General features: G+C 39.3%; 1 protein-coding gene across 1 annotated transcript in view; it reads left to right on the top strand.

The window, feature by feature from the left end:
- Nucleotides 1-14,411, top strand: part of LOC134218544 (peptidylglycine alpha-hydroxylating monooxygenase) — a 71,484-nt gene that overhangs the window by 53,843 nt on the left and 3,230 nt on the right. The window contains exons 3-4 of the mRNA XM_062697676.1: nt 8,380-8,467; nt 8,566-8,777. Of these exons, the coding sequence (XP_062553660.1) occupies nt 8,380-8,467; nt 8,566-8,777 (300 nt within the window). The remainder of the gene's footprint in view (nt 1-8,379; nt 8,468-8,565; nt 8,778-14,411) is intronic.

The raw sequence follows: 14,411 nt of genomic DNA on the forward strand, positions 1-14,411 counted from the left end.
TTTTCTTTGATTTTTTGTGATTTTTTTCGTGGGGTTAACGCATTGTTTCATCGACGCTGAAGGTCTTAGACGACTAAAACCAAACCGTGTAAAAAAACCTGGGTGTATATTGAATGAGCTAATTCCAAAATTTTGATTGTAGCTCGTAAATTAAATGTTTGGTGTCTTGTTGAAGTTCATTCCGTAACGTGTTTCCTGAACACATATGTATGGGAAAATGAAATTTGGTTAAACTTTTTTGGGAAAGATTCGGAAAGACCAGGTATTATGTATTAAAATCTATTTTTTGTCTTCTTTCCGGTGGTTAGTGTGGTGAATTGCGCATAGCTGCGCCAAACCGGGAAATTGACATGTTAGAATGAGGACGCAGTCTTTGTTCTAGATCCTAGGGCCTGGGCTTGCGGAAGCCTTTGGATAACATAAAGTATGTCGGATAACCATTTTAACCTCAAAATGAATTCAACGTTTCAAAATTACTCTGTGTCGAAGTTTTGAGCGCAATCTCAGGTTTTGTCCGGGATTTTTATGAGGGCCCACCACTGTGCAGTGGAATTAGTAACTTGGTCAATAAAATGAAGCGAAGGGACTAATTTTCAGATTAAGTTCATTTTCGATTATTGTTTTTGAATCTTCCGAAGTAGGTAATTTTTTTTTTTCAAATCAGCTTAACCACATGTTGTTCTATCATTCGATACTTTTCGAAACATGAGGAATCATTCAAAGTCTTTCCGAATTATTCTGAATATTTAGAAATCATTTCCTACAAAAAAATGACGACATGAAAAATAATTTATAAATCAACTGAACAAAATCGAGTTTAATAACTGTGGAAGTGCCTAATGAGAACACTAAGCTGCGAGGCGGCTCTGTACCAGTGTGGGATGATGATGAAGAAGAAGAAGATATTCAATAGTCAATTGCTGACGACATCTATCCTGATTTTCCCTGATTTTGATGAATTAAATTTTATCAATAAATTCTGCTTCACTTTTCGTGACCCCTGAGCAGTGCTGAGAATTAGATCTCGGTGTTACTCACAGGACTAGCTACAACGGACAGTTTATTTCGCACCTCGCGTTCTTGTATACACAAATCTCAATAGGTGTTCAGCATAACTGAATATGAGCACCGACTGAGTAAGACTGCTACAAGATGACCAACCATATTGAATATTTTCCCTGAAATTTGGTTAAATATGCCAAAAAAGTTCTAGGTGGAGTTCCTGAAAGAATTTCTGGAGGAAAGTAGGATTTATTTCAAATTTCCTTTATTTTACTAAAAAATTACTTGGTAAGGTCCTATGAGAATTTAGCATTAGCATTGGCATTGAGCAATTCGCACAAATTCGTAGGTGGTACAAACATAGAGAATAGCATTTCTTTCATATGTTACCACAGATATTGATTTAGGACTAGTCACTATTTCTGAGATGGAAGCAAGGTGAGATCCAACAGGTGAGATCCAACAGGTGAGATCCAACAGGTGAGATCCAACAGGTGAGATCTGCCCTGGCCACGTCCTTGCGAATGATGTACAATTGGAAGGATTATTAGTTGGGCACCTGTCGCAGCCGAGCGAATATCCTTAGGACATCCGTCGAATATCTGAATTGTCATGGGCTGTGTACTCGCAAGTATGTCCAGCAGGAACATGTGGTTCTAGTGATACATAATCAAAGTACCAAAGATTCGTATCCTAATCGTCTCTTTTGTTACTTTTATTCTGTATATCGAGCTTAGTATATTTGCTTTGATCAAGTTTCAATGCATTCAAATAATTCATACTTTTATTCGTAAACTTCAATTTTCATTTCAATACCAGCTGCTACTTCAGAAAGATGCAGAAAACTCTACGACCTGTCATTGATGTCACGGGAAGTATTTGGATAGTTTTGGTAGAACGTGAAACACAGAAAAATCTAAGAGACGAGTCTGTGATTGAACGCACGTTCTCCTTCTTATGAGGCAGAAGTGATAACCACTAGACCATCGAGCTCGTCTTGGTAAAATCCTTTAAGAATTTCTGCGGAAGTTCATATAGGTATTCTTTCGAAAACCTATTCATGTTCATGTTCTCTTTGGAATATTCCTTTAGTAAAACCATACAATATTCCTGCTGGAATTCATTCGGAAATTCATTAAGGAATGAAATAGTTTCCGATGGTAAAGGACTTTTCAAGTGAATTCCTGAAGTAGTGTCCGAAAGAGTTTTTGAAGGCATTTCTAGCTGACTTTTTGAAGGAATTTTCGGATGAACTTAGGAAACTGAAGAAATTTCCGAAGAAAAATCAGAAAAAAACCTTTTAAGGACATTTCGTAGAAGTCCCTACAGACATTTCCAAAAGAATTCGTAGCCGAATTTCCGAATGCATCTCAAAGGCAATATTCAAATAAATTTACAAAAAAAAAATCTAAAGGTTTTTTGAATGATATTCTGAAGAGATCCCCGCAAAAAAATGGAGAATGTTGAAAAGGAAAATGGCCAAAAGTTTCTTCCAAAAGTTACCAAACATACTGAAGGAATTTTCTAAAGATTACCCGGAGAATTTCCCAAGGATTTTTTTTTCGACCTTTATTTATGTAAATTTTGTAATTTTAAGTTTTTCACTTGTCAAGAGCACCAAGACCAGAGGCACTTGGCAGGGGGAGGTGGCAGGATGGCCTCCCTCAGGTCCAACTGCGGAATCTTCCTATGGCACTAATACTAACTCTTAATACTAACAACATTCAGGTCCCAGAAGTCGTTGAGTATTACTCTCCGGAGATAATTGAAACGGCTAGATCCAGGAAACTTACCACAATTGTTGCGATCAAGCATCGTCCCAAGGAATTGCTTAAGGTAGTTTGAAAGAATTCCTATGGGAGTTTCAGGAAAAATTGTCAAGGAGCGCGCTAAGGAATCCATAGAGGAATTTATAAGAAATTTCTGAAGAAATTTCTAAAAAAAAACCCGAGGGAATACCTAAAAGAATTTTCCAAAGGAATTCCTAAAATAATTTCAGAAGAAATTTCTATGCAAATTTCCAAAGCCTAAAGAAATTTCCTTAGGAATCCGTAAATGAACTTCAGAAGGAATTTTCAGAGAATTTTTAAAGGAGCTTCTAAAACAAGGATTTTCAAAAGGTGTGTCCGAAGGGAATTTCGAAAAAAAATCTAAAGGATTTTACGAAGCAATTCCTGGTGTAATTTGCTAAGGATTTTCTTGAGTAATTTCGAAGGAATGTCCAAAAGAATTCCTGGAGGAAATTCTTAAAGGATTCCCGAAGAAAGTTCTGAAATAGTTCTAAGAAACGCTTGTTTGAATTTTTGGGAGAATGTCATAAGAAATTTCAAAATTTATTTGATTTCTAGATGTCCATTACAAATTTCGGTGGATTTTTCGAAGAAATCCGTAGAGGAATTTCTGATCGAAGTCTTGGAGGAATGTCCAAACAAATTCTTGGAGAAATCTAAGATCGTTGGACGTGTCTTCAGAATCGAATATCCTTTCAGCAACTTGTTCGTCCTAGAACTTTGGAAAGAATTTCAAAAGAGTAATTAGAAGAATTTATGTAAGTATTTGCTGAAGAATACCTTAACAAATTTCCCAAGGTTTTTCTATTTCAAAATAGTCCCAAAAAAAAATTCCAAGAAATACACAACAGCATTTCCGAAAGACTTTCGGAGGAGTTTTTGTAGAACTATTCGAGGCAAATTCCGAGGGAATACCGGACAAAGCTCCAAAAAAAATTCTGAAGTAAATTGCGAGATTACTAAAAAGAATCCGAAGGAATTCCTTGAGAAATCTAGGAATTACTTCAGAAATACCAGTAGGCATTTTCTCTGGAATTGTACGAGGAATTTCCTCGTAAAAGTTTTTAAGAATTCCTTCGGAAATTCCTTCACATTTGTTTAGGAATCCTCTGGAAATTCCTTTAATTTTTTTTGGTTCTCTTTTAGAAGTAGCTTTAGAAACTCTTTAAGCAGTTTTTTCCAGGAATCATTTTTGAAAATCCTTTCAGGTTCTCTTTTGGAAATGCCTTCAAAAACTCATTTGGGAATTCCTGCACAAAATCCTTTGTGAATTTCTTCAAAAACTCTCCTCCTTCAGAGCTCCTCCAGAATTTTTTTCCTTAAATAAACTATTTTTTTCCGTTACTAATTAATTTTTTGAAAGAATTTCTAAAAAATCAACCGTCAATGACGAGTTTAGTACTCTCCATATAATTCCACCACGTTTTGTTATCTTTACAGATACGTATTTCGACCACAACTGTGTCTAAAAGACTTTCAGAAATAATTGTTGAAAAAAATACAAAAGCCTCCTTTTCCGAAGGAATTTTCAAAGATTCCCAAGTAGCACACTTATCACATATCAGACACTGTGACTCATATGCAACCAAATCCAGTCACATTGGAGTTGCTGCAACCAATTCGATATGAACTGTGCTACTAGGGTTAGTCATCAGCGTGGCAAAATTATGATCATTGGCGCGCCGACCCAAAATCGTCGTCAGCGGCGCCGAACAACTGTCAATGCTACATTTTCACCATCTGGAAGATGAAAAGAGTTTATAACAAAGATGTAAAAGATTTGAAGTTACTCTTCAAAGATATTTTAACTCGCCAACTGGTAGCTCTAACCAGACCAGCAAAATATCGATCCAAGTCTGCTCATTATTAATAAATTCTTTCTTGAAACTATCTCTTAAACTGTGTTCCGTGGCCATCTCATGGCCGATTCAACTCTACCAAGAAACGAAGGCATTTTCTAAGTTATTTATGAGATTCAGAGAAGTTTGAGGTGTCGGAAGACTTTAATTTGTTTTGTAGTTCCATTTTGGATTTTTTTTAGCGAAATTTCCGGGTTTCCAGAACCTACTCCGTGGCCATCGCATGGCCAGTTTTGCTCTACCAAGAAACTATGGCGTTTCTAAATTACTCATTAGATTCTGAGAAGTTTGATGTGTCGGAAGACTGACTTGTTTTGTAGTTTTATGTTGGCCTTTTGTACCGGAAATTCCGAATTTCCGAAACATGTTCCGTTTCCATCGCATGGCCAGTTTTACCCTACCAAGAAACTAAGGCGTTTCCTAAATTATTCATGAGGTATCGGAAGACCGATTTATTTCGTGGTTCTATGTTGGCCTTTTATACCGGATATTCTGGGTTTACGGAACCTGTTTGGTGGTCTATCGGTGGCTAATGTATGTCTATATGGCTATTGTTGGCAACCATTAATTACTAAAATACCTGTTATGACGCTAAAAATTTCAAAATACTGAGAATTTACTCAAAAAATGACTTGTGCCACACTTCAAAACTCCCCCTCTTAAAAAGAAAGGGTCAACCTTCACCTTTATTTCCTCTTTACAAGTTATACAAGACGACAGACCTCCCCAGAAGAACATTAAAACTTCAGGTCGTCATGACGTCCCGAGTAGTCGGAAATAGCTCAATAATATCAACTGTTGATAAGATAGCAAAATGAGATATGGACATGATTGATATAAGAGATAAAAGATCAGACGATATTATCAATATTTTGCACTAAAAAGTCATGAGGAGATCAAGTTATGCTATTTGTGAGAAGTGATCAATATCTTCTTCTTCTTCTTCTTATTGGCATTACATCCCCACACTGGGACAGAGCCGCCTCGCAGCTTAGTGTTCATTAAGCACTTCTACAGTTATTAACTGCGAGGTTTCTAAGCCAGGTTACCATTTTTGCATTCGTATATCATGAGGCTAACATGATGATACTTTTATGCCCAGGGAAGTCGAGACAATTTCCAATCCGAAAATTGCCTAGACCGACAACGGGAATCGAACCCAGCCACCCTCAGCATGGTCTTGCTTTGTAGCCGCGCGTCTTACCGCACGGCTAAGGAGGACCCCTTAATCATATCATTATATCAATATCATGTGCAATTAATTTGTTCTTATCAGTAGCATATCTTGATATTTAAATGATATTTCGGTGCGAATTTTTGATATTGTTGCCCGAGGTCTTCGATCAACCTTACGAATTGAAGCTCCAAAATAAACACAAGCTTCTTCTTACATTGAATAAAACTTTGTAGTAGCATTTACCATTTTATGGTATGATTAAAACAGTTCCGACGTCTTTCGACCTAAGGGACAAATCTTATAATTTTACCGTAAATGTATTAGGGTAAAATACCCAATAGTGGACCCCCTAGTAGCGGAATTTTGCTCTTCCTGTCATAAGGAGTAGAAGTTTTCGACATATTAGTTTTGCTTGATGTCTAATAATAAGTTATGCATCTCCTCTTCACGATACATACATAGAACACTCAAATACACGACGTTTTTAGTTGAAATTTACAATTTAAAGTCTGACTGAATTCGTCCTATAGTAGACCCCCTGTGGGTCCATAATAGGAAATTGCTTCCCTATAGTCGACACTTCATTTGATTTTCATGTTTCGTTTCGGGACGTTCTTGTTCCCTATTATGGACCCCCCAAAATGTTCCTATAATGGACACTCTCGTGTTTATTTTTTATAGAATTTTAAAAAATCATCTAGTTTTACTTTCCATAGCATTTCCAATGCATGGAATCAAATCATAGGACTGTAAGGTAGGTTCTCCCGATGGAATTTCATAGCAAAATGTATACATTGTGCTGTAATAATGCAAAAATGGCTGGAGGGTCCACTATTAGTTGGGGGTCCACTATTGGGCACTTTACCCTAAATCCAACCGGTTATATTTTTAATTCCACTATAAATATTGTTATTTAGCATAGACTCAAACCAAATAGTGGAATTTCTAATGCAATTTTACGATGCTTTCATGAAGTGGAACCATGCGGGTGATAAAATATACTAATTTTATTGCAAGACAGGCTATATTTTATTCAGAAGTTAGTAGACCCGGCACTCGGCAGACGTTGTCCTGCAAAGTAGGCGAAAATTCGCGTTCTGAACTGCCCATGAAAAGTTTCCATACGATTTTTAATTTTAGTTTTTCATGATTTACTCAACCTTACTCAGGATTTTTGCATGAGGAAATATCATACAAACCCGTCGGAAATGTAAACGAAGATATTTGCTGAAGAAATGAAGGAAATCCATCCAGCCGTTTTCGAATTATGCGGATACGAACACAAACCATTTCATTTTTATTATTTAGAGAAGAAGATAAGACCATTATTGTCAGGTTGAATAACGACATAGTTGTTTTTTGGATTGCTGCAAGTTTATTGCTTATGACAATAAGCTCATAGCCTACTCTCAAATTAGTGTTCTAGTGTTCATTCCACAGTTATTAATTGGGAGTATTCGATGCCAACCAAAGGAATAAATTTATATTTCGTGTGGATGGATTATAAATTATGTTCAGAGAAATCGAGAAAATGCCGGACCGGGAAGCTCAGGCTTGGTAATACCGTGCTCGTGCATCCTCATATCTTGGATGAACTATTCTAAAACAACTTTATTGTGAAATTTGACTCGAACTTGAGTACATATCATTATTCATAATTAAAAATAATAATTAATTTGTGCTAAGTCGCCATATCTCAGCATTATTTTGAAAAAAAAAATAAAGTTTCTGAAATGTTAAAATTTTGATATATGTATTTTTTAAATCCAACCGACTAGTAGTAGATTTAAATATAGTAGTTTGTTCAATTAGTTGCAAAAAAAATGATTGCACGAGTTGTACGTTTATCCAACGAGGCTTAACGAGGATAAATACTACGAGTGCTGAAAAAATCGAGTTTTGCAACGAGTTGCACCCGCTATTTTCTGCAATGACGAAAAATGGGAATTAAATGATAAAACTATACCAAAATCGTACAATCGAATTTAGTCCACATGATCACTGATTTTTTATTTTATTTCTTTATTAAAGTGATTTTTAATTGGACAAAGTTCATCACTACAAGATCACTCATGCCAATAAATTATGTTGCGGCAGAGAACAATCAGATTTCATGTTATCGTGCCATATTGCCTACCTCGACAAGTCATCAAGCAATAGATGGACTTGCCTTTGGAAAATTATGATTTCATGTCCATCAAACTATTTCATTTATTACGAGACGCAGAGAATACACTTTTTGAACACTCACCCAAGCTAATTCATCAAAATGTATTCATGTCCAAATGTTGGTTTTTCATTATAGCACCCGGTGCTGTAATGAATTTTATGCAACCCATTTGAGTTACATAATGGTCATTAAAGCACCAATTCCGTTGGTATGGAAAAGTAGGCCGTTTTATCATTCAAAGACGAACTGTAAACCAGTTATTATGTTCAGGAATTGCAAAAAAAATATAATCATCACTCACCCTGCTCATTTTGAATTTTGTCATCATATTTCGATAATTTAAATAACTTATTCCGTATCCATTTCTATTCCGATTCGCAGTGGGCTTCGAGCCTAACGCCACGATGGCAACCGCCCATCACATGCTACTGTACGGTTGCGGAGCGCCCGGATCCGAATCGGCAGTGTGGTAAGTGGATCCACTCTCTCCCTGTCACGGTCGTAATTGATCTAAATTTGCATAGCCAATGTAATCCGTTCCTCTTTCTCCCCACACCCCCCGTTCAGGAACTGCGGTGAGATGGCCAAAAGTGATGACGTAAAAGAGGAAACGGGTAGCCCGTGCGGGGCCGGATCATCCTCGCAAATCATTTACGCGTGGGCCCGTGACGCACCGAAGCTGGAACTGCAGGACGGCGTAGGTTTTAAAGTGGGACTGGATTCGCCCATCAAGTACATAGTGCTGCAAGTTCATTACGCTCATATTGACAAATTCAAAGGTAAGTTGAATTACGCACACTGGTATTAGGGATAAGACATGTATTGTTGGTCCTGGATGTAATTTTATTAATATTTAAGAAATAGTGGGTTTTCCTTTCCCGTACATAAAAACTCATAGACATAGTGAGCAAATAATGAAAAATTCCCGTTTTTCGTATTTTCTTGTGCACGCAGAACGATCACGTGGTCATCGAAATATTTGGTTCTGCTGTGTGCGAATCAGTAAATTACTTTGACACAACTTCATAAAAAATAATTATTAAGTTGCTTACCGATGCAACTTCCCATATGTAGATAATCTTTTCATCGTGACAACTATCCTTTCCCCGCGGTGCACATGGAGATACAGAGGATTCTTCAGTCTCTTGTGGCATTGTTGAACTAATTTTCGTTTGCTAATCACAGGCTCATTCATTTATTTAGTTAACATCTAAACAGATAACACTGAATCAACAATTTGACGCCACAATGCACGGTTCGAGGCCGCAGGCTCACAGGCTCATCAACTGTTTATATTTGTTGTTTCACAGCTAATCACGACTAGCGTACGGTAGTTTGGCCAAGCACAAAAAAAACAAAGAGACATAACTCCTTAATTGTAAGCGAAGAGTGATTGAAGAATGTTCGAAAATTGTCTTGTCGTCGTAACAAGTTCCTTAGTAATTGGTCACGATACCCTAAGTATCCCAATGTTTGAATTCTACTCCCTAGCAGCTCCTCCTTGTCGTACAATTGTTTCCTTCTTTATTTATATGAATTTTGAGAAATAATCCCAAGCTGCCTGGTCGCTGGAGGGAGGGGTATTATATCCTTGGATTGATCAAAGGCAGACCCGAAAGCCTCGTATTGTTCCTCCCGAGGTTATCCTCGGGATGCCCGTGAAGCCGTTAAGGTTTAAATATGCCTATACAAACCACCATCCTTGAAAAAATAAATGAGGACAGTAATGCTGACTGCAACGTCTGAGAGTGCTGATTGGTACCATGATAGATAAAAAGTTCCACTCTCTCACCAGGGGCTCCGCCAAAGTTATACCACCGAGTGTATCCGGTTCGGATCCGAGAATCAAGTTGCTGTTCCTTAAGGTTGTCTAGATCAGTCCAGGCCGAGGTGGAGCCCTTGAGTTAACGACGCTGTCCGATAGTGGAACCTCTCCTTATCGTTTTCCGACTGTCTCGCATTGTCTTTTTAATCCAGATTGTTCTCCGTAAGTTACAGCGTCGAAAGAGGCGGCTTTACGGCAGATGACCGCCTGCACACGATAGCTAAATGACACGATGCACGATGTTTCCCAACTTAACAATACATAGGTCCTCTGAGTGGAAATTCTGGACAAAAGCAAAGAAAGCCGGAAATCCCCACTCACTCAACTGCTGGAGGACGAAGGAGGTTTAAGTGCTGTTGAAAGTTTGGAAGGAACGCGTGCTGTCAGAATCGGTATCTACCTTCTGCTTCTAATTTGTCACGCAGCCGCCACATCACGAACCTCTCGACGACCTTTGGCATACAAGAGGTCAATGAGATGGGCCGGTCCTTGGTTACATCCCGGGGGAGATGGTGTTCTTAGGAATGGGGATGATCAAGCTTTTTCGCTACTCATGTGGGAAAGTTCGGTTGTCTTACTCTAGGAACCGGATCTTGGCGGCAGACAAAATGCTGTTGAGGATATGGTATCAATTCCCGTCGAGACCAGAGGACATTTCATTGCTATTGGAGAGGGCCGCTAGGCAGCAGAAAGACATATATGGAAGCCAGAATTTTGTAAATCTAGGGGAACCTGAAAGGTTGTAAGGGAAAAAATGCTACGGCTGGAACTCGCTGTAGTTGTCCTTTACCGACACTTGCCCGGCAAAGTACATACTCCCAAAGCATGTTCGATGCTCTCGAGCTCGATAACACAACGCGTATCATCAGACCACCAGCGAAGTGCCTGTCGTCCTGTCGGGTGCTGGTTTGCGGGACACAGGCAACGGCGGACGGTTTCTGTGAGGTCGGGGAGGGATGTGGAGCGCCATCTTGGCCTCCAGGTGATGTCCGGTAGCGAGATCTGCAGGAATAAGTTTGCAGACACTCCCCACTTGACAGTGGCCGATTTGCCATTACAGAAGGTAGGAGAATCATTGTTGAGCGGTACAAGGCCGCAATCTCGAACGATTCAAGCAGGGCGCTACCTTGGGGATTAGAACTGCAATCACCCCAGGAGAACAAGGAAAGGAGAAACGTCGATTATATTATATTGTTGGGAGAAACCAGGTTATGTGTTGTGATGGTGTCTGTCCTTCGGATGTATCCGAAGGGGTGCTGTTATCTACGGGTCAGATTTACGTGATTACTGGACCTGGAGATAGGGTCGGAAGAAGGAGCTGGATGAAGATGCTGGAATATGTAGAAATTATAACGCATCTGGTTGGAGTACCTGGGAAGCCTAGAACGTTATATCTTCTTATTCGTCTTCAATGGAAATAAGCTTACGACTCACAGCGTCGGACGTTCTAACAGCGGAATGGTTGACACGTTGCTCGTCGTTGTCGGAGAAGTAGCGGCTTGATACCTTGTGCTTGACAACTTGCTTGCAGGGGGAAAAGTCTATTCCGTCTATTGGCGCCGAGGGGTGTTCCCCAGTCCCAGTACATTCGCATGCGAGACGGTAGAGGAGGGTGGGGGGTGATACAACCTGAGGATCTTAACTGGCTATTCTTGTTTGGTGTTTCTTCGTACACTGAGTGCCGAGGTCGATCGTGATTGTTTGCCTCTCCCGATACCGTCTTTAGACGCCGTTGTGGTTGGGGTATAGCCTCCGATCTTAAGGCGCCATTATTGTCTGACATGGGCGTAGCCAGGATTTCGATTAGGGGGGAGGGGGCAAATTTTTTAGGTCTTCTGAATCGTTTTATAAAAACACATGAATATTAGTGCTTGATACTTTTCCCTTCTAAGCTCCAAACACTTTGAAACCAAATCCACAACCAACAGTAAAGGCTGAATCTCAACAGCGCGTTGCGCGTCAGCGTTGAAGTCAGCGTTTTGTACTAAAACGTAATGCCAATAAACGTGACGCATTCACGTCCGGATTCTTCAGGAATGCCTCCAGCAATTTCTTCGGCAATGTCTTCAGGAATTCCACCATCAATTTCGCCGGGATTGACCGAAAATTCCACCATTATTTACTCCAAGAAATCCTCCACAAATTCTTTTATAAGTTCTGCAGGGAATTCTTCAGATATTTCTTTCGTGCTGTTTCTCATAAAAAAATCTGAAAAATTGCACCGTGGAATTCCTAAGAATATTCCGTGGAAATTCCGCAGAATTGCCAATAAACATTCCTGAGAATTTCGCGAAAAATCTTCGAACTTCCTGTGTAAATTCCATTTTTTTTTTCGTGAATTTTTTGAATAATTTCTTTTGAAAATTTCAAAGGATTTCTCCAGGAATTCCACCGAAAATTTATACAGAAATTATACCGAAAATAAATCAACAATGGAATTTTTGGAGGAGTTCCAAGATTAATTCCCAAAGAAATCCAGAAAGAATTCCGGTGGAAACTTCAAGATTTCCACTGCACTTCCTCAGGAGTTTCTTTGAAAATTCCTCCGGGAGTTCCTCCGGGAATTCTTCCAGGAATTCAACCGGCAGATCCTCCAAGAATTCCTCCAGGATTTCCTCCGAGAATTATTCCGGTAGTTATATCGGCTGTTTCTACGGAGGCTCTCTGAAAATTCTTCCAGAAATTTCTCCAGAATTTCCTCCGGGAATTTATCTGGGAGCTTTTCAAGGAATTCTCCTCTGATGATGATGGTGGTCCTGCTACATACCCCTACAAAGGTTTCAGCTAGATGAGATTTGTCTATAAGATGAATTCTCCAAGATTTTTTTCCGAGAAGTCTTCTGGATTCACTGGCAGTTCCTCCACTGGCAGGTTCATTTAAAAATTCTCCCGGGAGTTTCTTTAGAAATTCCTCCGGGTGTTCCACCAGTAGCTCTTCCAGGAGATCATTCAGGCTTTTTTCAGGAAATCATTTAGGCTTTCTTCAGAAAACTAGCTGGAAATTCCTCCCGAAGTTCTTCCGATAGTTTTTCTGGGAGTTCCTCCGAGAGGTCCTCTAGGAATTCTTCTAGGAGTTTCTCCTGAAATTCCTCCGGGAGTTCTTACGGGAGCTCCTCCGGCAGTTCCTACGTGAGTTCCTCCGGGAGATCCACCAGCAGTTTTTATGAGCATTTCTTCGGGAGTTTCACCGGCAGTTCCTTTGAGAAGGAACTCCTGGAGTAATTTCCGGAGGAACTCCCAGAGGAATTTCTGTAGGAATTCCCGGAGAAAGTATCAGAGGAATTTTCGGAAGAACTACCAGAGGAACTTCTAGATGAATTTATTGAAGAACTACAGGAAGAATTTCCGGAAGAAATCCTGGAGGAACTCTCGTAAGAACTTCTGGATGAATTCCAGGACAAACTCCTGGAAGAATTCTTAAAGGACCTCCCGGAGGAGCTCCCAGAGAAATTTTCCGAGGAACTTCTGAAGGAATTTGTAGATAAATTCCCAAAGAAAGCCTTAATGAACTCCTGAAAGAAAGTCTGAATGAATTTCCGGAGGAACTACTAGTGGAACTTCCGGAGAAATTTTCAGAGGAATAGCCGATGGAATACCCGGAGTTGAATTTCTAGAGGAACTTCCGAAATCCCATTTCCCTTGAAATTCCTGCCTATCCTCAAAAAAATCCCCTGGAAGTTCCTGGAGAGATTACTAGAGGAACTTTTGGAAAAACTCCTGGGGGAGCTCCCGGAGGAACTCCCACAAGCACTTCCAGAGGAATTCTCACAAGGTAGTACTGAAGGTTCAAGTTCATGAAGGAATTTCTGGAGAAATATCAGAAGGAATTCCCGAAAAAATACCAGGAGGAATTAATGCAGAAATTACCAGATGAAATCCAGAAAGTATTCCCAGATGAGTTGCTGTTCTTTGTTTGTTCTGAAGAAATTCCTGGAAGAAGTCTTGAAAGATATCCTGGAGGAACTCTAACATTAATTTCCGAATGAAATTCTGGAGTAAATTCCGAGTGAAGTCCGGAAAGAATTCTAGGACAATTTCGCGGAAAAAATCCCGGAGAAATTCCTGAAGGAAGAGAAGAATTTCCGGGGAAATACTTGGACGAATTCTTGGAGAAATTCCTAAAGAAATTTCTAGAGGAATTCTTGAAAGATATTCTGAAATAATTGCGGAAAGAATTCCAAAATGTAATTCTATAGGATTTCGCTATTGAATTTATAGAGGTATTCCTGAAAAAAGTCCTGGAAGTTATCCCGGAGGAATTTAAAGAAGAGTTCCTGGAGGAATGCCCGGAGCAGTTTCTTATAGATTAGCAGATGAAATTATGGAGCGAAATCGGAGGATTTCCGTCATAAATTACTGAAGAAACTTCTAGTTGAATTTTGGGAGGAAATTCCGTATGTATTCTGGGAGGAACTCTTGAATGCATTCCTGAAGGAAATGTCGCAGATTTTCCTGGAAGAATAGCCGAAGAAATCTCGCTTAACTTTTCAAAAGGACCTAAGTAACATTTTTTTCATGAATTAATTTGAATAGCGCAATCAACAGAAAAACATGAAAGCTTTTGATTGCAGTATTCAAATTAATTCAT

Source organism: Armigeres subalbatus, chromosome 2 (genome assembly GCF_024139115.2).
Source record: "Armigeres subalbatus isolate Guangzhou_Male chromosome 2, GZ_Asu_2, whole genome shotgun sequence".
Lineage (NCBI taxonomy): Eukaryota > Metazoa > Arthropoda > Insecta > Diptera > Culicidae > Armigeres > Armigeres subalbatus.